Source organism: Dermochelys coriacea, chromosome 1 (genome assembly GCF_009764565.3).
Source record: "Dermochelys coriacea isolate rDerCor1 chromosome 1, rDerCor1.pri.v4, whole genome shotgun sequence".
NCBI classification, from domain to species: domain Eukaryota; kingdom Metazoa; phylum Chordata; order Testudines; family Dermochelyidae; genus Dermochelys; species Dermochelys coriacea.
In genome coordinates this window covers 151746080-151769954 of record NC_050068.2, presented here as the reverse complement: position 1 = coordinate 151769954, position 23875 = coordinate 151746080, and the positions used below count along the sequence as shown (strand labels likewise).

At 42.1% G+C, this 23875-nt stretch overlaps 2 protein-coding genes across 6 annotated transcripts in view; one reads left to right on the top strand and one right to left on the bottom strand.

The window, feature by feature from the left end:
- SRPX (sushi repeat containing protein X-linked) overlaps positions 1 to 13951 on the top strand; it is a 75921-nt gene extending 61970 nt beyond the window's left edge. For both annotated transcript variants that reach the window (XM_038419424.2, XM_038419433.2), the window contains 6 exons: positions 2441 to 2567; positions 5514 to 5635; positions 6452 to 6631; positions 9364 to 9497; positions 11112 to 11233; positions 13413 to 13951. In XM_038419424.2, coding sequence (XP_038275352.2) covers positions 2441 to 2567; positions 5514 to 5635; positions 6452 to 6631; positions 9364 to 9497; positions 11112 to 11233; positions 13413 to 13593 — 866 coding nt within the window. In that variant the 3' untranslated portion in view covers positions 13594 to 13951. The remainder of the gene's footprint in view (positions 1 to 2440; positions 2568 to 5513; positions 5636 to 6451; positions 6632 to 9363; positions 9498 to 11111; positions 11234 to 13412) is intronic.
- An 8306-nt stretch (positions 13952 to 22257) lies between these two features.
- SYTL5 (synaptotagmin like 5) overlaps positions 22258 to 23875 on the bottom strand; it is a 177367-nt gene continuing 175749 nt past the window's right edge. For all 4 annotated transcript variants that reach the window (XM_038387843.2, XM_043505622.1, XM_038387845.2 and 1 more), the window contains one exon: positions 22258 to 23632. In XM_038387843.2, the coding sequence (XP_038243771.1) occupies positions 23490 to 23632 (143 nt within the window). In that variant the 3' untranslated portion in view covers positions 22258 to 23489. The remainder of the gene's footprint in view (positions 23633 to 23875) is intronic.

Sequence of the window (23875 nt, the reverse complement as noted above, 5' to 3'; positions counted from 1 at the left end):
CCTACAAAAGGTTCCCCCTTTCCCCCGCTCTCCTGCTGGTAATAGCTCACCTTAAGTGATCACTCTCGTTACAGTGTGTATGGTAACACCCATTGTTTCATGTTCTCTGTGTATATAAATCTCCCCACTGTATTTTCCACTGAATGCATCTGATGAAGTGAGCTGTAGCTCACAAAAGCTTATGCTCAAATAAATTTGTTAGTCTCTAAGGTGCCACAAGTACTCCTTTTCTTTTCTCAATAAAGCTTCGCTTTGAGTGTGTTTGCAGCACTTTCCTGTTCATTTTCTAGAAGCAAGATGTTGCTCTCACCAATGCTGGCAGAAAGTGTATTTGGGGCTGAAGCATAATTAGTTTATTATTTTATGTAATTGTATTTCTGTAGAGTCGACCCCAGTTGTACACAAGGACCCCATTATAGAGGTTGATTCATCCAAAAGGGGAAAAGAACTAATACCATGCCACTTCAAAAAGTATACTTATAGAAGATATGTAATTAATTTATGGGTTGAAAAAACATTTGCCAAACAGCTTTGCACAGCAAAGAAATCTGTTTTAAAAAATGCAGTCTCTTGGCAGACGATATGCACATGCAAAAATGGCTTAATGTGCTACACAGTTTGTCACTGGGAATTGCTCACACAATATGAGCTTGTGATTCCTGTTAGCTGCTGTCCTGCTGACTATTCTGTGTAACCTATGGAGGGTGACTTGATTGGCAGTACTGCAGGGAGAGATGTGCGTGGTGGAGGTGGTTCACGAGGGGTTGGGGGTTGGTTGGTTGGTTGTTTAAAAGGCTGTTTGTACCATTCCTGCAGCTTTATGGACAGCTACTCTGTGTTGTGTTTGAATATGATAGAGACAGGAGTCTCCGCTAACACCTAGGGAGAGCTTTATATTTTCAAGGCACTTGATTAACATTTTAAATAACACCACTGGGAGGTGGGTATGTATAATTTCCATTGTACAGATAAGGAAACTGAGGCACAGCTCATAAGTGTGTGTCTACATAGCCCGTGGAAGTGAGCCTCCCAGCCTGCTCGACAGACTCAGGCTAGCAGAACTGGCACTAGTGCTCTAAAAATAGCTGTATTGACAGCACTTTGAAGTAGCAGGAGTTCTGAAGCCTACATAGAGGGGTGGGCTTCAGAGCCCGAGCTCCAGCCCAAGCCACAACTTCAAAGCTCTGCCTATACAGTTATTTATAGTGTGCTAGCACAGGACCCGAGTCTGTCAACCTGGGCAGGGAGACTCACTTCCATGGACTGGGTAGATATAGTGTAAGTGACTTGCTCAAGGACATATAGTCAGTGGCAGAGTTTTGGAGAGAATCATAGAAATTCCTGGCTTTCAGACTCAAGCTCAGTTCACTAGACAATGATGCCTCAACCTTGCTGGTGATTGGATAAAAAAAATTCATTACCATGGTGACTGTTGGTACTTTATTTATTTTATTTGTTATTTAGTCTACCTGGGAGATTAAAATAGAATTAATTATGCCTATCTCTCACTCTTCCTCCCCACCCCTACCCCTTTGAAAATGGGAGACATTAACATGTGCTCTATGTGCACTGGGTTCTGATGTTAGAAATCATAGAACCATACGGTTAGAAGGGACCACAGGGATCATCTAGATCTAGCTTCCTGCCAAGATGCAGGATTTGTTGTGCCTAAACCATCCAAGACGGATGGCGATCCAGCCTCCTTTTTGAAAACCTCCAGTGAAGGAGATTCCATGACTTCTCTAGGCATCTGTACCATTGTCCTACTGTTCTGACAGCTAGGAAGTTTTTCCTGTGATTCAATCTAAATTTGCTGTGCTGTAGTTTGAACCCACTGCCTCTTGTCTTGCCAGCTGTGGCAAGAGAGAACAATTTTTCTCCATCTTTTTCCCAGCCTTTCAAGTATCTAAAGTCTGCTATCATTTCCCCCCCTTAACCTCCTCTTATCCAAACTAAACATACCCAGTTCCTTGAGCCTTTGATCATACGGCTTTCATTCCATCCCTTTGATCATCTTTGTCGCTTGCCTCTGGATCCTTTCCATGATCTCTACAGCTTTTCTATATAGCGATGACCAAAATTGGACACAGCACTCCAGCTGAGGCGTAACCAGCACTGAGTAGACCAGTATTATCACCTCCCATGACTTGCATGCTATGCCTCTGTTAATGCAACCTAAAATTGCATTTGCTTTTTTTGCAACAGCATCACATTGCTGACTCATGTTTAGGTTGCGATCCACCACAACTCCCAGATCCTTTTCAGCAGTGCTGCTGCCAAGCCAGTTATCTGCCATTTTGTATTTGTGCATTTGGTTTTTCTTCTCTAAGCATAGCACCGTGTAGGTAGGGTGGTGTGAAGCTGTGTCACAATGCACATTGAGTAGTGAACAGTAGTAAAGAGAATTAAACTATGGGTTCTCTGGTTCTTATTTTAACAGATATGGAACCTCCTAGAATCCAGTGCCCAAGTGTGAAGGAGAAAACAGCCGAGCCAAACAAGCTGACAGCCCGAGTGTTCTGGGAAACCCCTGAAGGAAGGGACACTGCTGATGGTATTTTGACAGAGTAGGTGAAACTGTCTCTATTGTATTAAGTGAAACCCTAAGGTCACTTGTTTTGCCCTTTCCTGGACTCCCTTTCACTGATCTAGGTGATATGCTTGGTCAACATCCTTCCCCACCAGTTCTGTGAAGGAATGCGCATTTGCTGTTGGATCTGTGTGACCGTTCAAATTATAATGCAGGCTTAGCTGAAAAAGAAAATCTGACATCTCAGACACCGAGGTAGATCATTCAGGAGTTGGCATATAAATAGCCAGCAGACTGTTTTAAAGCTGATGAGATACATTAGCATTTTTGCCCACATCTGTGTTGCAATAAATAGATTTCCAAAGGGCCTTTTATGGCTCTGTTCTCTCCTAGGGGCAACACTTTGTGTATGGGGCAGCATCTCTTATATATACTAAAAGTGAGAGAACAGTACTAGGTGAGGAGAACTGTGACCGTGTTAAAATAAACACGGCCATTGTGTGCTAATAACAATCTTGTATGCATCTTTAAGCTTTCACCTAATATAGCATAGTTACTATGATACTAAGTTCTTCAGTATGTTACTTTTCAAATGACACCATCAACTTGAAATCTAGAATATTAAAAAAGGAGTTAAAGGTAGTTTCAGGTACTATGTTTGCTTTGGAGACTCCTGCCAATTCCTGTAATTTTACAATCACATTTTCCCTCTCCTCCCGACCCCCAGTGTTTTTCTCTTGCCTGTTAGGATGTTAAAGACCCACACAAACAATAGGGGAAACTTAATAATTTCTATGCTGATGGTGTCCTTTTTAATGGCAGCATTGTCTGCCATTTCCACTGATACAAGATGGGCATGATCAAAATACTTGAATGATGAGAATATGGAAAATCATTTATTTTACTGCAGTAAGCTTAATCAATCCACCTATGAACTCACAGAAGCTGTTAAAAGAATTGAATAGTTGAGAATATTGACTTCCAGTTCACTGAAAGGTAAAGGACACTCAGAACTTGAACTATTTAATGAGGACATTTGAAAGTCATAAAAAAGCACATGAAAAGAAACAAGCACAGGTCATTTTTATACATCAGAGTATAAGCTGGAGGAATTCATTGGATAAATAAATGCTAGTGCTTGTGATTGCAAAAGAAGAACTGTGATGTTAAGAGACACTAAAGAAGCTCTTATCATTCTAAAATAAGAACTTTGGCCTATCTGCTGTTCGGTGTCAGAATGAGAAAATTACTAACAATGCCCCCTCCCCCCTACACACACACACACGATCCCAATGAAATGGTGTCAAATGATAAACATAGGAGCTGTATAATCCAATGTAATGGGACAAATAACTATTCCAGTGAGATAGCTATTATTCTATGGAAACTTTCTGTGAAGGGCATATGCATTTTCTGAATTTCTGTTGCCAACTCTTGTGATTTTACTGCAAATCTTGTGATATTTGCTGCCTTTCTTAAAGTCTCAGTTCCCGGAGCCAGGCGAGTATGTCAGTTTTTTCTCAATGAAATTTTGTAGCCCTAATTATTGTAGAGAAATGTGACCTGAGTACACCCTAAAGGCTTTAAAACCAGAAAGTTAACAATGCCGCCCTCCAAAATTTTCTAAAGAAATGGTAAGATTATTTTTAAGCCAGTCTCCTGACTTCGAAGCCTGACTCACGGTTTTTGAATGGTTGGGGTTAGCAATACCGTTTACTGTGCTGGTAAGATGGTTCAAGGTCTGATGAAACTAAGCTGCCATCCAAGAACCCTGGATTCAGGTGCCACCTTAAGCCCCATTTGTTCAGCTGGAAGCATAATGTTCAGAGGCTCATTACCAAGGGACTTGCTACATATACCCGGCTGCAGCACTTTCCTAACAGGTGATTAAGGAATGTTTATTCAGTCTCAAGACTTCTTGTCCTCCAAGCCCCAGAGAGCAATTATCCACAATTTCTGCATATGGAGGGATGAGGGGAACTCTACTGAGGTAAAATTATGGCCCTGAGTGGATTGAAGCTTCTTGAGCCATGCTTAGTCTGGCCCTGGTCTATGAGTTTCTGCCTTGAGAGTTTAGAACTCTCTTGATATATGCTTTGATTGGAAATGAGCAGCTGAGCTGAAGCCTGCAGTGGGATGCCTGCCTTTTCTATCAGAAAAAGAAAGATATTAAATCCTGATTCCTCCTACCCTTTTTATGTATAGTCTGGCACAGAGAGGTAACCTTATAAGCAGCACTCAAAGGGCATACTGCAGTATTAACAGATGGCTTTTTAAAAACAAACAAACAATGAGAGAGACAAGATGGGTGAGGTAATATCTTTTAATGGACCAACATCTGTGGGTGAGAGAAACAAGCTATCAAGCTACACAGAGCACGGTGTAGGTTGAAGACTTATACCTTTCACCACAGAAGTTGGTCCAATAAAAGATATTTCCTCACCCATCTTGTCTCTCTAGTATCCTGGGACCAACAAGCAACAACAACAGTGCAAGCAAACTGAGGTACTCTATTAGCCCTGACTGATGTTCAAATCCTATACAGCCAACTATCCTGCTATATAGAATGATGCTCAGTTGATCTAGATTCTCCATCCAGGTATTTTTGTTTCCATGGAAAGATAAAAGGCATGAGTTTGTTTAACTGTGACATGAAATTTAAATAAATAAATACAATGCCATTGACCGTTGTCTTACAGCATTGCGAGTCACACTACCTTTGTCTACACTTAGCTGTTGGCAGTAGTGGATAACGTTGCTAGGAGTAGCCAGGCTGCTGCGATTTTAGCTCTTAAATATTGTGGGCTCTGCCACGCATCCTCCTCTTGTTTTCTGTCACTCCACAAACTCTCAGCACGGCCAGGCAATCTGAACATTCCCCAGTGACAGAAGGGCTTTCTATCCAAAGGCTGTTAATATTTTCCTACTGGAGAAACCCTGACTTAATTTCTGAACACGCAGTCTATTTTATTTCATTTTTTAGTGTGATTTTGAAAGGCCCATCCCCTGGCTCACATTTTTCAGAAGGTGACCACAAGATCCAATACACTGTGTACGACAGAGCAGAAAACAAAGGCACTTGCAAATTTCTTGTTAAAGTCAGAGGTAAGAACAGTGTCTAATAGTGTAAACAAAACCAGTTAATACTTATTTAAGGATCCAAGTGACAGCCAGTGTGTGTGTATGTGTGAGTGAGAGAGAGAGAGAGAGAGAGAGAGAGAGAGAGAAACTGTTCCCACTGGAAGAATATTCTCTGTCTCATACAACTTGAAAGTGCCTGAATCATTGGAGGGAAGTTAGGGAGCCAGGGAACTGAGCTCTGGAGAGGGATCTAGGGGTCAGATGAGCAGTGGGGGTCTAGGAGATAGATAGTAGCTCTATTGACCAGCCCCTGTCCTCCAGCTCTGCTTCTCAAATCTGTGCTTTCTCCCCTGCCCATGCTTCCCCTGTCCATTTCCTCCCATTATCCAGGACCTCCTGGGTCCATGCCTACCTTAATATCTAGTCCCATAGTTGTTGACCAACAGATGAGTTGTAGCTCAGCAGAACTTCCTCAGAGCTGTACGGGGCTGCCATCTGACAAACTATAGGGCATTTGTCAGGGAGAACAGCTGCTTCTGTCACAGAATTGAAAGCTGTGGGTTTCTGACAACCTGGGCTTCAACTGCTCCTCCCCTCCACAACCCCGTGTTACTAATATATAAACTAGCATGTATGCATACATGATCCAGGAATCAATAGCTGAACATAAGTGCTGGGTTCATATTTAAAAAAATAAATAAGTGCTGGGTTCTCTTTGAAAGTTAATAATAAGCAGCTAGCCAGAATGTCACCTTAATATTAGTACAATATAATTTCATTAGTAGCCTGCTCCAGAGACAGGGAATTATTTGTTGTTCTGTCTCTTTTTTGTATTTAAAGTTAGGCGCTGTGGTAAACTGAATGCCCCAGAAAATGGCTACATAAAATGTTCAGGTGATGGAGATAACTATGGTGCCACCTGTGAGTTTTCCTGCATTGGTGGATATGAGCTGCAGGGAAGCCCAGCCAGAGTGTGCCAGTACAATTTAGGCTGGTCAGGAACAGAGCCAACTTGTACACGTACGTGAGTACTTTCTTACCTCCTGAAAAGTCAGCAAAGGGGATTGCTTGTACTTTTTGCACAAAGGATTTCCCTATGGCACTGCACAAAGGTTCATGATTTATGTGTATGGCACAGATGCTGTCAGTTGTTCAAAGGTTGGTCCTGGGTGTGTATAGAATCAACCTGGATAGTTAGGCACATTAAGCAGCATATTGTGTATTGGAGAGGACAGAGACAAGCCAACAAGCTCTGCTGTTAATTACCTGAAAGCTTCTTATTCCCCTCGCATCAGTTCTATCACATCTTTTCACATCTCTTTGTAAGTTTGACTCACTCTTCTTTTTCTTCCACCAGTATCAGTGTGTACAGATTATCTTACTCTGGCTTTTGAGTTTTCTTTATTTGTCCTCTAGTTCTCATTCCATAGTGCTCTTTAGATACCAGTTCTTTGCTGATAAAATTGATTATCCAGGCACATTTGACTACTGAATGCCCTACATTCTACTACTGACACTGGATCCAGGCAAATCTTCCAAAGTGGATCCCACTTGGCATCTGGAATAGGTGGTGATTTTTATTAGATTGAGAGTGGGAAGGTAAAGCCACATTTTTTTTTATCCATTAGAAATAACAAGTGCAACATTTCCCCCCTTCCTCTTCCCATACATCCTTTGCCTCTTTTTGCAACTTTATCCTTGGATGAGAATAGTGCCTTACAATTATATAGTACCTTTAACCTCAAAGCTCTTTACAGGCTTCGCATTCTGGAATCGTTAGACAGCACGAAAGCAGAACATAGCAGCAACTGTTTAACTGCACTCAGCAACATTACACAACAGTTTTTTAAAAGGGAATGGAAAAGAAACTGGTGACCAGTTGAAACCACATTAACTACAGAGGGTAGTGACTTAGGTACATAACTTAGACACCAGAGTTACTCATGCACGAGTGAAAATTTCATCCAAAATCATGAAATCTGAGAGCTTTAAAAAGCATTCTGTATAGTGCTTTGCTGGCTTAGGGGCAAAATTTCTCCATTACGGCTTCAGGGAATATAATGAATAATAGATTCCAAAAGACTCTTTCAAATCAGTTCTGTTTAAGCTATAGAAATGTGCCCAGCGTTGTGCCATCCTCAGTATTAACTCGTGTTTTAAAAACTAAGGGAGGAGTATCTTCACAGAATTCCAAAAATTAGATTATGTTCTCCAGTGTTTTGATCAGGCCAAATTCGGAATCCCTCAAGCAATCAGGATTCCACTATTTTCCAAACAAAACTATTCTATATTCTGAGAGACCTTGCCATCAGGAAAAAAAATTCCTCCTGCTCAATGTAAATTGTTTTCCTCCATGATGTCGTGCCTCTGTATACAACTCAAAACTGCACTGGTTATTTTTGCTGTCATATCACTTTGCAAATGCAGATCTAGTCTGCTGTTCCTTATCTCCCCTCACGCTGTGTGAGAATGACTGTTTCCTGGTTTCTATTCTTCTTGTAGGTCTGTGTTTCATGTCTTTTTTTATCTAGATGTATTGCCTTACATTTTTCCCAGCTGATTCTTGTTTCCTGTCCATAATTTGAATCTCTCTAGATCCCATTACACTGGTTCATGCTAGCACGGTTTAGTGGCATCTCTAACATTCATTAATGTGCTACTTACATGTCCTCTTCCAGATTGTTACTGAGGAAGCTGTTAAATATGATAGACTCTTGTGCCAACTCCTGCAGCCATCCCCTGCTGAGGGGCATTAAAAACCTTTACCCGCCAATTAGATACCTTGCTGTCCATAATTACCCTTATTTATGGTCCTTCTGACAGTTTTCAGGTCACAACAGTGCTCATTAGCCAAGCTGATTGGCTCTAATTTGGCACATATATTCTCTGATTGTTTCAAATGTTAAATACTAAAAGCTAAAGTTTATTATACCTACCACTTTTCCACTCATTTTCTAACTCTCAAACAACCCCCCCTCACCAATGTAGTTCCTCTTGCAAGACTTCCCCTGCCCCCCAATAAATCCATGGTCCATTTACTGTCTCGATGTTTAGGAGGTATTTTCTGTTAGCCTTGGCTCCATTATTGTACTCATGATAGAAGCTGGACCTCAGGTGCAGTGATTGTCAGGTTCACTCTTCCTTTCCTACAGTTATTTTTGTGTGGGGAGGGAGCACTATACGCTAGTTCAGTTTACTGAGGAACCTGATCTTCCTCATTGCTATAAAAACTAAACAAGCTTTCACCACGTTCGGGTGGCACTAAAGCTGTGTCTACACTTGGAGCCATACTTGTGCTAGCTCTCATCCAGCTAGGAAGCTAAAAATAGCCATGTAGCCATGGCAGCCCAGGCAGTGGTGAGCAGCAGCATGGGCTAGTGGGTCCAGGTGGGTTTGTAGTCGGGGGCAGCTAGCCCAATTCACTGCTTCCTGTGCTGCTATTTTGAGAGCACTAGCTCAATGAGAGCGAGTACGAGTAGGTCTGTTCAAGTGCAAATCACACCCCAGCTCCAAGCTTAGACAAAGCCTTAGAGAGAGACAGAGACTGCTTGAAATCCTGGCCCCACTGCAGTCTATGGCAAAACTCCCATTGATTTCAGTGGGACCAGGATTGCACCTTTTGATTTGGGCCCTTTAATATCCATACCCAGCTCCTGCATACCTCTTGGGGCATGCATGTCCAGCTGCTGGCTGCTGAAGTCTGAAAAGGGTCTGTTTCTGGGAGCTCCACGGCTTTTGGTTTTTAATTCCAGCTATGAATATTAACGTTGCTGTGAGAACTGCAGCGGCCCTCTTGGATCAGTTTTATGAGAAACGGAGACTACTAATTATATCAACTCCTACTGCTGCCAATTTTTTCTACAGGTTGCAATTGGGAATGCTGCAGGTAAGCATGGTCGTTTTTTCCAGGCTTTTTTTCAAAACTCGAGAGGTAGATCCTCAATTGGTGTAAATCGGTCAGTCTTCATTGATTTGCCCTCTCCCTGCAGTGGAGTTATGCTAATTTACAGCACTGAGGATCTGGCCCAAGAGCTGCTAGTTTTGTAGTAAACATGTTTTCAAGGCTCTGAAATATCATCAGTTTCAACATTGCTCCAAAGTGGACCGCTCTAATTCACTTTACTCATGGATATGGTCTAGTTCAATGGGGTAAATGAACCAAACACATGGCTCTAGTTTGACCCTATTCTATCTTCCCAAGAGAAATTAACGTTGTGCTCATAACCAGCTAATACCAGCATCACCATCCAATTCTTAGCGAACCCCTGAAGGATTTTAAAGAAACCTCCAGTCATTCTTGCTGGTAAGCTGTTCATCCATGTCAAACTTGTGTTGGCTGTCTGCACAAGTAACTAATATACCAGTAACCAAAGGAGCACAGAATCCAAATTAATCATCAGCAAAAGAATTGTTTTCTCGCTGGTCCTGAATGTAGCCTCAATGTGGTCCTGTTTCTAGGACTTGCGGAAAGTGCTCCAAATTATTTAGTATAAACTCTTATAGTATTTTTTCTCAACGTAAACTAAGACCAGTCTTTATGGAAGAGACACATCTTTATGATCTTTGCTTCAAAAACATGGAATGATGACAACAGTCTTAGTTATTCCAATTGAAATTAATGGGACTTAGGTGCCTAAATACCTTTGTGAATCCCACCCTCAGGACTTATCAGTTTATCTAACTGTAAACTTTACTCAGGCTGTTGTCAGAGTTAGTGACATGCAATAGGGATGCGCAAATGCCCAGAAGAGAGTGAGATTGTTTGCCAGCCCAGCTGGGAATAGAGCCTGCACTGCGTGATCGGTGGCCGTGAGGACTGTAAATGTACTGCCTGCCACCACTGGAACAAAATTCAGCTGTGATGATTATGTGTCACTTGCAAATCTGGACTCCTGATCTTACTCTGATTTTCCCCCGTAGATGCCAGAAGCCAGTTGTGTAATGTCAAAAAAAAAATTTTTTTTTGTAATGGCGTTTCAACATTTTATTTTTGAAACAAGAGTGCCTTGACCAGTTAATACAACCAAACTCTCAATTCCTTGGTGACTTTTTTACCAGGTTAAATTTAAGTGGTGCAATCCTTTTTTCCCCACTGTCTCCATGATCCTCAGACACTTTGGCATAAGAGAGCACTTTTCTATAGCGGGCTCACATTTCACATTCTTTGTTTGGGTGCCAGATTAAAGTGTTGGCACAATTTTTAATAGACTGGCATCTTTTCAGTTCATTACCAAGACATCTACATTTTACTTTGGTGGTCTTTTTTTTTTTTTTTAATAATCAGCTAAAAATCTATTAATGTAGCAGAACTGCTGCCTTCAGGACTCCAGAAAACATTCTCAAGTTCCCACTGCTGACTTAAAATAAGAAAGTATTTAGAGAGAGCAAAGATTTTGAGCTCTGTGTAGAATGTCACCTTATTGTGCATTTAATGTAAATAACTTTTATAATTAAATCCAAGCCTGATATATATTCCTGGTTTTTCTCTTGACCCCTTTAGCCAGAGCAATGTGGTTTAGACCTCCGACATGTTACAGTGATCGAATTGGTTGGTGTCTTTCCAGCACAGATAGGAAGAATAGGAGTAAAGTTGCTGCCTCCAGCACTTGCTTTACAACTCAGGTAAAATGAAGTGTCTCACCATCATTCAGTTACATCTCAGCAGCTGTGGGTGTAATGTAGTCTTTTTTGTTTCTTGGATCCTTTTTATAATAGAACCTTGTTTATCCCAATATAACATCAGCAGCGAAATGTATTTGTGTGAAGAGGATCTAACAACACACATCAGTGACTTATTTCCAAGAATGAATTTTATATAGACAGGGTGATACTGAATGATATCAGGGGTGGGGGGAGGGAGTTTGCTATCTGTTTTTTAAAACTATTTGCAGCACAGCTAAGCCTCAGAGTTTGTTTGGTCCTGATTGTGCTCTAGCTACTACACAATCACTGTAAGCTGGTCTTTGCTCGCTGTAAAAGGAATGTCTACAAAATGCACAGATGAACCAGCATTTCACCATGTTTCCTATTGAAACACGCTGTAAGCATTGGCCTCTCTCCGTGTTCTCAGTTTTATTGCCACTTGTGATAACTAGGTGGTTTGAGCAGCCAGGAAGACTCTTCCCACCTCGCTCTTCCCACCTCCTGCTAATGGACTCCTCCCAGAAGCAGTTATGTCGCTAGTGCACCACTAGTCCTTTTCAGCTGCACCAGCTTAGAATGTAGAGCAAGCAGCATCTATGTTTGTACTGCGCCTGGCCCAGTGATGGGGGCCTGCGAGTGCTCTTCCTAGTCTACAGAATAGAAGTGTTTGGTTTCCCCTTTAGTTCACAAATCACATTGAAAATTAACATGGTGGGAAGGTTGCACTCAAGCAGCCATCACAGTCTGCCCCTCTCTCCCCCTCCCAGCCCTGGTTATCTCTGCATCTCTTTCAGGCAATTGTAGGGTGATGTACGTCCCAAAGGGAAAACACCCCTGTGGGGCTGCGCAGAGCCCCTCGCTTGAGGCCACCCCCCCCCACCCATCCCACCTCCCTGCGCAGGGCTGGCCTGACCCACTTCCCTTAGCCCTGCATGCGCTGGGCTGGCGTCGCTCCTTGCCTGAGCCCTACCTCCCCCAGCATGGGGCTGACAGTGCCACTCACCCCTTCACACATTCCTCCGTACCCTACTTTTTTGACCAAAGCAGGCACTTGTCCCGTTTGCTCTTGCCAACAGATCAATTTGGCGAGAGCAAAAGGGACAAGTGTCCACTTCTGCCAAAAAAAAAAAGTTGGGACAGCTGGGACAGGGCTTAAAAAGGGGCCTGGCCTGGACAAAACGGGATGTCTGGTCACCCAGGACACTTAAGTCTTTATTAAAGGCTGAACAAGGAACCCCTGTATCTGCTGCCAGCCCAGCTGAACCAGCCCCGCTGTCTGTGTAATGCTGCTGAACACTGCAGCCAGGCTAGGAGCATTCCACTTTTAGGAATGCTACAAAGGGAAACCACCATGGCCTTGCCCAGCCTGCTTGTGGCGTTCAGCAGTTACACAGGTGCCTAGGCTGCTTTAACGGCACTAAGGCTGGACTGGGAGGGGGTTAGGCTTTCCTAAGTGGGGCTCGAAGAGCTCGGGGGGGAGAGCCAGAGCCAGCGGCAGAGGGTGGGGTGGGAAGGGAGGCAAAGTAGCAGGTGTAAATGATTCCTTACACACTGACATGGGGGCTTTTCTGTCATGCCAAATTAGGACTGATCCCATTGAAGTCCACTGGCAAACCTCTTAGGGAGCAGATGCTTAAGGTGCAGCTATACGGTGCACAGTCCTTTCAGCAGCGTGCAATGTACATACACTACACTTCCCCCCAGCATAGGTGCAAATAGCAGTGTAGCTGGCGAGGCACTGCTTAGGCGAGTAAAGACACTCCTGAGCCCTTTGGATACGTACTCAAGTTGTACTCTGGCTCTCTACTTGCCCAGACCAGATGTCAGCCCTAGCATAAAATGAAAGATTACAGCTGCCTTGACTGCCCTTTAATGTAGTGGCACAGCCTGCAGCAACTGTAAGTGCCTCAGTGCCACCTGCTCTGAGAGGAAGAATATGGTGCTAGGCATGGTAGGAGCTGTATTCCCTGCAGGCCTCACGTCCCAGTGAAGCACAACTGTAATCTGCATTTTGGAACGCTGTCTCCTGTAGCTTGGCCGCCCCTGCCTTCCATCACCTCTGACTCTGTCCTGCTGTCCCTCTTTTCACTACTGTGTTAGACATTCAAGAGCCTTATGGTAATAAGGTTGTTCAAAATCAGATTTCCTAATTTTTCAGGTTGTTATTGCGCATCCCCCATTATAACTTCAATGTGGTGGTGATGGACAAGCACGGCATGGACAAAGAGCGTTACCCTTTCCCAGCTACAGCGGCGCAGCTCTTTGCGCTCATTGACACCTTCCCCTTGAGAAAAGAAGAGATGAAATTGCAAACAGAAACTGGCCAGTCATGTTCCTGATTCAGAAGCATGGCGTTTCCTCTGTTAGTGAATTATATGATCATCCCTAATCTCCCCCGTGGTGCTACACAAAGCATGGCTTTTTGAAATCATTGATGTAAAGATTCTGTGTGTGTATTTTTTAAGTCTATTTTATTGTGTAGCTTCTCTGCATATGACATATGCATGATGCTTTTTTGTACTTTCAGACATCTTTAGATAAATTTGTACTTAATACTACTCCCCTTTGGAAACCCTTGTACAGCTGTTAAGGAATCTAGTCAAGGCTCCAGGAATTATTTTGGACGTTTCATGCAGTGAAGTTTCTTTCTTACTGTTTATAAATCTTTTATTAATAAAATATTGTTTTGCAAACTCAGATAGTTTTGTCTAAAGGTCCTTGTGTGTATAAAAGCTGATCTCAAAACTAGGGGTCAGACCAAACCAAAAACCCAGATCCAAATTCTTCTGGACAGTGCAATGTTGAAAATTTTAATCCAGACTTTGAAGCGTGGGTTTTCAATTCAGAATCCCTCAACATCACTAGTTATTCTCTGAAAAGCAGCTTATACAAAGCAGCTCTGAATTGTAGTGTCCTTCATACAATCTTTCTCACTTTACAGAATTTAATACAATTACAGTCATAAATGGTAGTTGATGGACAGATGCGTAGGCAATGGTGAACAGTTGTCTCTTCCACAGAGTTGAAATTAATGGAAAGCTACTGGAAGGCTGTTGCAGATGGCAGGAGCTGCAGAAGAGAAAAGAAAGCTCCTGTACTAGCTGTCACCTGATTGTTTGGGGAGACACCTGAGGGGTTGAGAGAGAGAACAGTAAGAAGTCTGGTAAAGTAGAACTCCAGCTGGAGGGTTTATAAATCAAGGGCAATTTTAACTGGATCTTGAAATGAACAGGAAAGGCATGGGATTTGGGAGAAAGGGAGGGCGATGTGTATGCACTTCATGCTGTATGAGTGAATGGAAAAATGTGTTTTCCCCGATACTTTGTTCATGTCCAAAAAGCCTGTTAGAAGAGTCCTCTCATTCCTTCAGCTTGGAGCCAGACCAAGCCTTTGATTTGGCGACAAGGATGTCAGACCGCCCACATTGCAAAACCTCACACAGAAGCTATCATTGCCAGAGCTGTGAAACCACTGAACTACAAATTATCAATTTAGGAATTAAAACCATTCAGGAGTTTTATTTTTTCAGCACTATTACTCCTTCCTTAGGAGGGTTAGGAGTGTTAGACAAAGTTAATATAAGGTTTCTGCTTTTTAATTGGTGCCCCACAAGCCTGATAGTAGGATGAAAAGACTAGTCATTCCCATGGAAGCCAAGTGAGTACAACAGGACAGTATAGATACCCATCAGGAATACTAGTGCATGCCCTTCTAGTCCTAATGAGGCAACTGTTGATGCCTGAATGTCCATTTTATAATATCTTAACCTACAGCCTGAGGGCTAATTGCCACTTCACAGTCTTGCCTGCTAACAGAATGTGCTGTAATCTCTGGTGCTGGAATAGATCCTCTTGTTTTATAAGTTTCAGAGTGGTAGCCGTGTTAGTCTGTATCAGCAAAAAAAAACCGAGGAGTCCTTGTGGCACCTTAGGGATGAACAAATGTATTTGGGCATAACCTTTCGTGGGCTAAAACCCACTTAATTGGATGCATGCAGTGGAAAATATATATACACAGAGAACATAGAAAAAATGGGTGTTGCCATACCCACTGTAACAAGACCAATTAATTAAAGTGAGCTATTATCAGCAGGAGAAAAAAAAACTTTTGTAGTGATAATCAGGATGGCCCATTTCAAACAGTTGACAAGAAAGTGAGAGTAACAGTAGGGGAAAAAATGAGCATGGGGAAATAGTTTTTGCTTTGTGTAATGACCCATCCACTCCCAATCTTTATTCAAGCCTAATGTAACGGTGTCCAGTTTGCAAATTAATTCTAATTCAGCAGTTTCTTGTTGAAATCTGTTTTTGAAGTTTTTTTGTTGGAGAATTGCGACTTTTAGGTCTGAAATTGAGTGACCAGGGAGGTTGAAGTGTTCTCCGACTGGTTTTTGAATGTTATAATTCTTGATGTCTGATTTGTGTCCATTTATTCTTTTACGTAGAGACTGTCCGGTTTGGCCAATGTACATGGCAAAGGGGCATTTGTTGGAACATGATGGCTTATATCACATTGGTAGATGTGCAGGTGAACGAGCCTCTGATAGTGTGGCTGATGTGATTAGGTCATGTGATGGTGTCCCCTGAATAGAGATGTGGACAGAGTTGGCAACAGGCTTTGTTACAAGAATAGGTTCCTGTTGTGTGGTTGTTGGTGAGTATTTGCTTTAGGTTGGGGGGCTGTCTGTAAGCGAGGACTGGCCTGTCTCCCAAGATCTGTGAGAGTGAGGGATTGTCCTTCAGGATAGGGTGTAGATTCTTGATGATGCGCTGGAAAGATTTTGGAAGCCAGGCTCCCACTTCCACAAAGGCCTGAGCCAGCAGCGAGCACTAGTTAGAAAGGAACAGCGAGGAAAAAAGAGAGATCTGCTACTGAGAAGCAGAGGCTCGCTGTGGAGTGACATATGTGAGCCATGCCAAGATGTATGAAGCTGACAGACTCAGTCAGAGGCCTAGACTATTGTGATAGCACAGAACCAGGTGAGCAAGGCAGGACCAGAATCTCTCATCAGAAGATGAAACTTTATTGGGGGTGGGAATTCTTTGCCTTGTCTAGTTTTTCAGTCAGTCAGATCAGAAGAACAGACCCCACTAACCTGGAAAAGCTAACTGGGCAAAATAAGAGAACATTCTAGAAGATGAGACAAGAACATTCACCTGGGCAAGCCAGAGTGATACTGAACAATCCAGGATGGTGCAATTTCATTCCTACTTGTTTGTCATGTGACGTGACTGAAAGTGTGAATTGATCTGAAACAGAGTAGTATTGCTTAAAAAGACGTACTGATTAGTAATAATACTAAGCTGCAAGGTTAACCCTTTGGACACATTTGGATTTCCAGTGGATGGCACTTTGAAATTAGACGTATTAAGGAGGTTGGGGAGGGAGGGACTGGGTGCTTGTCAGAATGAGATATTTAGAATGAGAAACGAGGGGCCTTACAGAGGGTTCAGGCCAAGATTTGTTCTGATGGGTAGTGGAGAATAATGTATTCCTGGCTCAAACCAGCCCTTTTAGACCTTCCCATTCACAAACATTAAATCTACTCATAACAAAAAAAAGCTAAAAATTAACATAAAAAGAGCAGCTAAGGGAGGAGAGAAGACAAAGCAACTAGCAGGAAGGAGAAGAGAAAAGCACACAAGCAGTACAGTGAAATTACACCTATCAGGTCTCAGATCATAGCATATATTTAGTATTACTGGCTGCATGTAGATGAAGTCCCTTGTTCATCACTGTTAGAAAAGGGCAACAGCATGTTCGCTGTAAGGGGCCCAAGGGGTTTGTTGTAAAGCATTTGAGCAGAGACGGGAACACAGCATCATGTTTAATGAGTTTTATTGTAAGAGAAAGAACATTGTATTTTATAATAACTACAAATGGGTTCACCATCAACCTTCTTTCACAGTCCACAAGTCTGAATGTAGGGTACACAGGAAAGGACAAGAGCAAGCTGGGCAGGACAGTTTTGGCTAAATTTTGGCAGAGCTTATAATGCAATGTCATTTAATACTAATAGTGTTCATTTCCACTTTAACTGTACCAAACGGAGAGCTCGCAACAGAGAATTTGAACAGGAAAGAATTCAGAATAAGAGGACACATGATATTCTCTAACTGTTGCAACAAAGACACATTTTGTTGTTAAACTCCAAAAGTAAGCAAAAGCAGCGCTCATACATGCAGTCCAAAGCAGCCTAAGGCTAAAAAGCATCAAGTTCTCCAGAAGAGGACTAGAAGCATGTAGCTGTGTATAATTCATGGTCACAAATGAGAACTATTGTAATAGCTAATCTAAATCATGACACTGGATGTGGGAAGGATAGATTCTCAAAAGACACTTGTTCACAAGTTCAGGCTCACACACTAGCATTAATATACACTATGTAGCTACATGTGCATTATCACCACCATGTCAGACAGCACCCCTCACCTATCAATCACCAACTAGGGAACCCATTGAGCACAGTGTTTGGAATCTGCTAACATGGTCTAGTGCATCTCATGGACAATTAAGGAAGAATGCACCATTACTACTTAGAGCTTGCCATCCCCTATGGGAATTGCTCGGATCCAACCCTTTCCCACAGCCTGTATCCCAGGCCTCCTAAATCTTGCTCTCAGCATCTCTGAATATATATTATTTTTTAAAAAGCTAGGGAATAAAGTTCCCAATCCATTATTACCATTCTGCATGCAGGTCAGCTCTAAGGAAGAATCATGTGTTTGTTTGCTGGTGTTGGGTTGTGTGGTGGTGTTGTTTTGCTATTGTTGCAAAGAGCTAAAAATTAGTATCCAGTATCAAAGTGGGCCTGTGACTGCTATCCACTGCCCAGGGTCCTTGCCATCTGAGGCCAGCATTTAGATGCAACCATGAATTTAAGAATCTGACATATCAGATGTGATCCTTAGTGGAGGATTTATTGAAGGCTACAGGGAGGGGTGAGTGGGAGAACTATGGGAAGATTCAGGTGCCATCTTTATTGTAGCATGTGAGCAGATAGACAAGGTGACTGTGGTACTATGACTTTGAACCCCCTTTTTAATGGTTGATGTGATCCAGAATTAAAAGTAACACAAGATGGGATTGGGGGAGGGGACATGGTTTCAACTGTCATCCTCCTATATTTCAGTCTTTTCAATCAACGATTTAGGATATTCAAAGCTTGCTTTGCTGTTGTACTTTTGTAAACTTCTTCCAGAACACTACACAGGCTAACCAAGCAGGGAAATGTATATATATACACACACACATTCACACACACACAATTAAGTCTTTACTCTGAAAAGCAAGGGCTAGTTTTATGTCTCCCTAGTGCAATCTTTATTGAAAAGGGCATGATGTGGTAAGGTTCCAACTTAATCAACGCACCATGATAAATGGCACTTACCACGCAGAACCCTCCTCTCAGGTTTGCCAGCAAACGCTCCGTGAGAAGGGTGGTACAAAATCACTTTGCTGAGCTGTCAACTGAGAAAGTGATGTTGGAACTGCTTGCAGTGGGGTCACAGAAAAGCAATGACAGCGTGAGTCTCAAAGAAGGATGAAGGGGCACCCTCTATGCCTTTGTGACATCCTTCCCATAGCTCATTAGCTAATGCAAAGAAAAGGGGTGCATTGATAAAATGTCAAATCTCATTAGAGACAAGATGCCTGGGCAATGGGCAGTGACAAGGCAGTGTAAGGAGGGGTTTATTGCTCTGGCTCAAGATTTTACTGTGATATTCGTATCTTTTATTATGGTTTTTAACATTCATAATTTCACGCTTTTTAAATAAGTCAAACCCACTGATTATTAGAAGAAGAGTAAGGTAGAGAATGAAGCTTTGGAGTTAAATTGTTAGAAAAATATATATTTTAATATACTGCATTGTGCTTGACTTTTTTTTTTTTAAATCAGTACTGTTAAAAAAGATGATTCTTGTTCCTAAGTATTGTAGCTATATAAAACTGTGCTAACGAATAGTTTAGAATTATCTACTGTGTCAAGTCTTATTATTCAGGACTAGAATTTATAAATCAGGGTTAAATGTAAGAGTAATTAGATTGAGATTTCTGTAGAAATCTGCCTTGAGTAATTGTTCATGTACTTTCAGTGCCACAAATCTATACGCAAGGGAGGTTTTAACTTGGCCCCTTATTGGCCACCTTTGTGCTCAGTCTGGTGCCACCCATTACATAATGGCACAGAATTATAAGCAATTAATCAAATACCTGGAAAACAAAAAGTCAGATGTGCAATCAGTTATCTTGTGCTTTTCCCATCCCATACATCCATTTATATAAAGAAGAGAACAGATACTTAAAGGGTATTATTAATGTGACAATGTTTTCCACACACCAAATGCTTTCTGCAAACGTACTGATCACACCACTGAAGACCAAAGCTTTCTAAATAGTTGCTGGGGTTTACAGCATTGTTTTTCACTGAGCACTGATTCATTTAGAGTAGGGGTGGGCAAACTACGGCCCACGGGCTGGATCACTTTAAGCCGGCCCGCGAGCCACACCACATGGCTCAGCCCCGCTCCGACACTCCAGCCGGGGTGCTGGGTCTGGGCGCAGGGTCGGGGCCGCACCATGCGGCTCCCGGAAGCCACGGCATGGCCCCGCTCTGGCTCCTATGCGCTCCAATGGAAGCTGCAAGCGCAGTGCCTGTGGATAGGGCAGTGTGCAGAGCTGCCTGACCACGCCTCCATGTAGGAGCTGGAGAAGGGACATGCCACTGCTTCTGGGAGCCGCTTGAGGGAAGCGCTGCTCGGAGCCTGCACCCCTGAGCCTCTCCCCATGCCCCAACCCCCTGCCCCAGCCCTGATCCCCCTCCCGTTCTTCAAACCCCCTCGATCCCAGCCCCAAGCACCCTCCTGCACCCCAAACCTCTTATCCCCAGCCCCACCCCAGAACCTGCACCCCTTCCTGTGCACCTGCCCCAGCCCTGATCCCCCTCCTGCCATCCAGACCCCTTGGGCCCAGCCCAGAGCACCCTCCTACACCTCAATCTCCTCATACCCAGCCCCACCTCCTGCAACCCAACCCAAATTTTGTGAGCATTCATGGCCCGCCATACAATTTCTATTCCCCGATGGGGCCCTCGGGCCAAAAAAGTTTGCCCATCCCTGATTTAGAGCCATGTGTGATAGGCATACATTAAAATAAAACAAAAACTAAACTGTCTGAACTAAGCTGTGAGACACTCACTGCACAGTCCAGAACCCATCCATCAGACAAACAGCAGCCTCCTAGCGGAAATACTTCCCACATGGAATTTATTGTCTTATTCCAAATACTTAATATAAAACTACAGATAATGGTGGAGCCTCTTTAATATCTGGCCCATACTACTCAGCCGTTGAGGCTAAAACTCAGGGTGAAATCCTGGCCCTCCTGAAGTCAATGGCAAAATTACCACTGTCTTCAATAGGGTCAGAATTATACCCTCAATCATTTTCTTTAGTTTAATAACGGTTACCTTTTTAAAATTTGGCCAAACATATAGCAAATGAAAACAGAGCTTGAGCCTCCACGTCAGTGTAATGTAACCACTCCTAAAACAAACATCTGTCTGTGATGTAAACCCTTTAGGAAATCCAGATTCTGAGTCCATTAAAGAGATGGGGTAGTTTAGGCCCCAAATATAGGCTATTTTTGGAGGGAACAACTGTTGAAGAAAACCCATTTTTAAAAAAATTATTGTGAAACATTTAATAAAAGAGTGCATGGGGGTGTGTTTGGTTTCTGTACTTTAAATTATACATTCCTCTGAGCTTTTGTGAACAGAACTACCCCCACTACCATGAAAATGCATGAGAATAGGAAAGTAAAATTGACTAGAAAAAGACTAGTCTCATTTCACAACCTAACTGAGTGAAATTCCAAAAGTAAACAATTGTAAACATCCAAATAAAATAAAGAAAATTATAGCTGGGATCTTCTAAAAGCAGCTACTGATTTTGGGTGTCCAGTGTGAGCTGCTTTAAAGGGGTCTGATTATCAGAGGAGGGGTGTCAGCACTTCCTGAAAATCAGAGCTCTTGAAAGTGTCTCAAATTGGACACCCAAAATCACTAGTCACTTTTCAAAGTCTTGTCCTAGATTTCTGGAAATCTGTTTTAGTAACCTATGGTGTTCTTTGTAATGCAAACAAAGGGATATTTAAAAACATATATTTTCAACCTAACTTTACAACATTATTATTTTAACAAGTAGCTTGTGACATGTTCAGCAGTTTCATGCCATGTAAATGGGAGATATAATTGTAGTGGGCAGGGCATTTCTTCAGTTTCAGGTACAAAATTCAAGCTGTAGTTATTTAGCTGTTAGTACTTCATGTTATAAAACCTGGGGCTTCTGCTATTGTTGCATTGTGAATGGTAGGATTTTTACTTCTCAAATAAGCATGATTGTGGTAACTCTTCTTCAGAGAAAGCTTTAGGGTCTGAATTCTGACTATATGAGAAAAAGAACAGAGATAGAATCTGTACTTATATATTGGGAGGAGGACAGAGTTTTTTATTGGTTTATTTTGTTTGTGGTTGCTAAATATTTTTCACAGTGATACTGTCTTGCTCCCAAAAGTAAAATGCTTGAAAAATAATTAAGGATGAAAATAGCAGTAGATGTATTTACTGTTGATGACAGGGAGCACAATTTTAATTATGGATCATTCAGATGAAACAATTTACCCAATTTATTGCGGTTTCTTAGGTTTGTATAAGATGCCTATCACCATAGCACATGACTGCTGAACTTAGTGTATCACATAAATCTGCAAATACTGTATATGTTGTATTTGGTAAGGGTCAATTATTCTCCTTGCTATGGTTCCGTTGCTGTATAAACACAGCTACAGCCCATAAGTAGGTATAGAAAACATTATGCTCTGTACAGATGGTGGTCTAGTTCTTAGTGGGCAGAAAATGTAAGATTGGTGGGGTGTATAATTCCCTTGCGTATTGAGAGCAGGACAGATCTCATTACACACAAAACAGTCTTTAGAAAACCAAATTAATATAGAACAACTATGCCATTTAACATGGAGTAATTGAAATAGTAAGACAACATTTTTATACTAAAATGCATTAGTACTATAAGTGCAACGACTCATATTAGTAACATTCAGCAGCAAAATCCCGTTCTAAATCATATCATGGTTAATAATTAATAAATCAGCAGGATACACTTAAATAGGATTCCAACCCATGCTGAAAACTTCCCCGTTTAAACTCCAGTTCAGCAAAGCAGTTAGGCATATGCTTAATTAGATAATTTCCTTAAATGTTTTGCTGAACTGGGGACTATTAAACCTGAAACAGCACATGTGGGTAAACATCAGCATCTCATCCATTATGACAGATGTTTGAACTTCTCTCCTCTTCTGTACAGTGATGTCTGAATTATTAAAATGAGTTATAAGCAAAAGTTATAATGCAACCATAAGTAACGGTGCCTAGTTCCGGAAGCTGCGTAGGGATGTATAATAATCTGTTTTCATAAGAGGCTCTCCAACCCGGGGGAACCGTAGCTTGCATTCTGAATGGGGCACTGAAACACACAGCACACGCATCACTGCAGAGTACAGCATTCCTGTTATTTTATAACCGCACATCTGCTGCCTATTTCTAAATACCCAAATAACGGCTGCTGTGTGCAGTGTATCGGCTTTTCTTGCAGTGATGCTTGTTGCAAGGCTTGCTGTCATGTACAGTTCAAATAACTGAACATGTAAACAGGGGGAAGGGATGCTGATAATTATTCTTTCAGTCTGCTTGGAATCTGGTGGTTTCTAATCTCATTTCAAATACCGAACTTTTGAGTTGCTTCAAATTGGCTTATTCCATAAATAATCATTAGTCATCAAATGACTAAAGCATTTGCTTGCTCCATATTCTTCATGGATGTTGACACTAGACGACCATATTTCTGTCTCTGAGACAAAGAAAGCCTGATTTTGTATTCTACATTCAGATATCTTTCTCACCGACTTCAGTAGGCGTTTCACTAGTTTAAGGAGCATTGTTTTAAGAATATGGATGCACAAAAGTGCAGAATGCATTATAATCCAACTCTGGAGCCTTAAAATCCAAGGCAAAGAGGAGTCTTTCTTCCTCACTTTCACATGTGCAAAGTTACAACAGACTGAATTCCACTAATGCCAGGCATCCTTGTGGTACCCCACAACAGTTAAAAGTCATGTCTGCGAAACAGCTGGAGTTTAGCTTTGTGCAAGCCATTTGTTTTCAGAATCTGCGTTTTCCCATGCTAGATCTCAGCATTAATATACCTTCCACAGAAGCTCCGGGACTGTCCATCATCGTTTGCCAGAGGTGCTGCTCTTCCCCGTGAGAATCCATCCAATCAACTTCCTTCCCATTACTTATACCTGGCAATTGAAAAAACATGGAGAGTTTTGGCATGCTAGTGAGACGTGGCTCCTTATCTGTTTCAAGAAGGTATATGCAGTGTTGTAGCCCTGTCCGTCCCAGGATATTGGAGTGACAAGGTAAGTGAGGTAGTATCTTTTATTGAACCAACTTCTGTTGGTGAGTGAGACAAGTTTTCGAGCTACACAGAGCTCTTCTTCAGATCTGGGAAAGGTACTAAGAGAGTCACAGCTAACTACTTA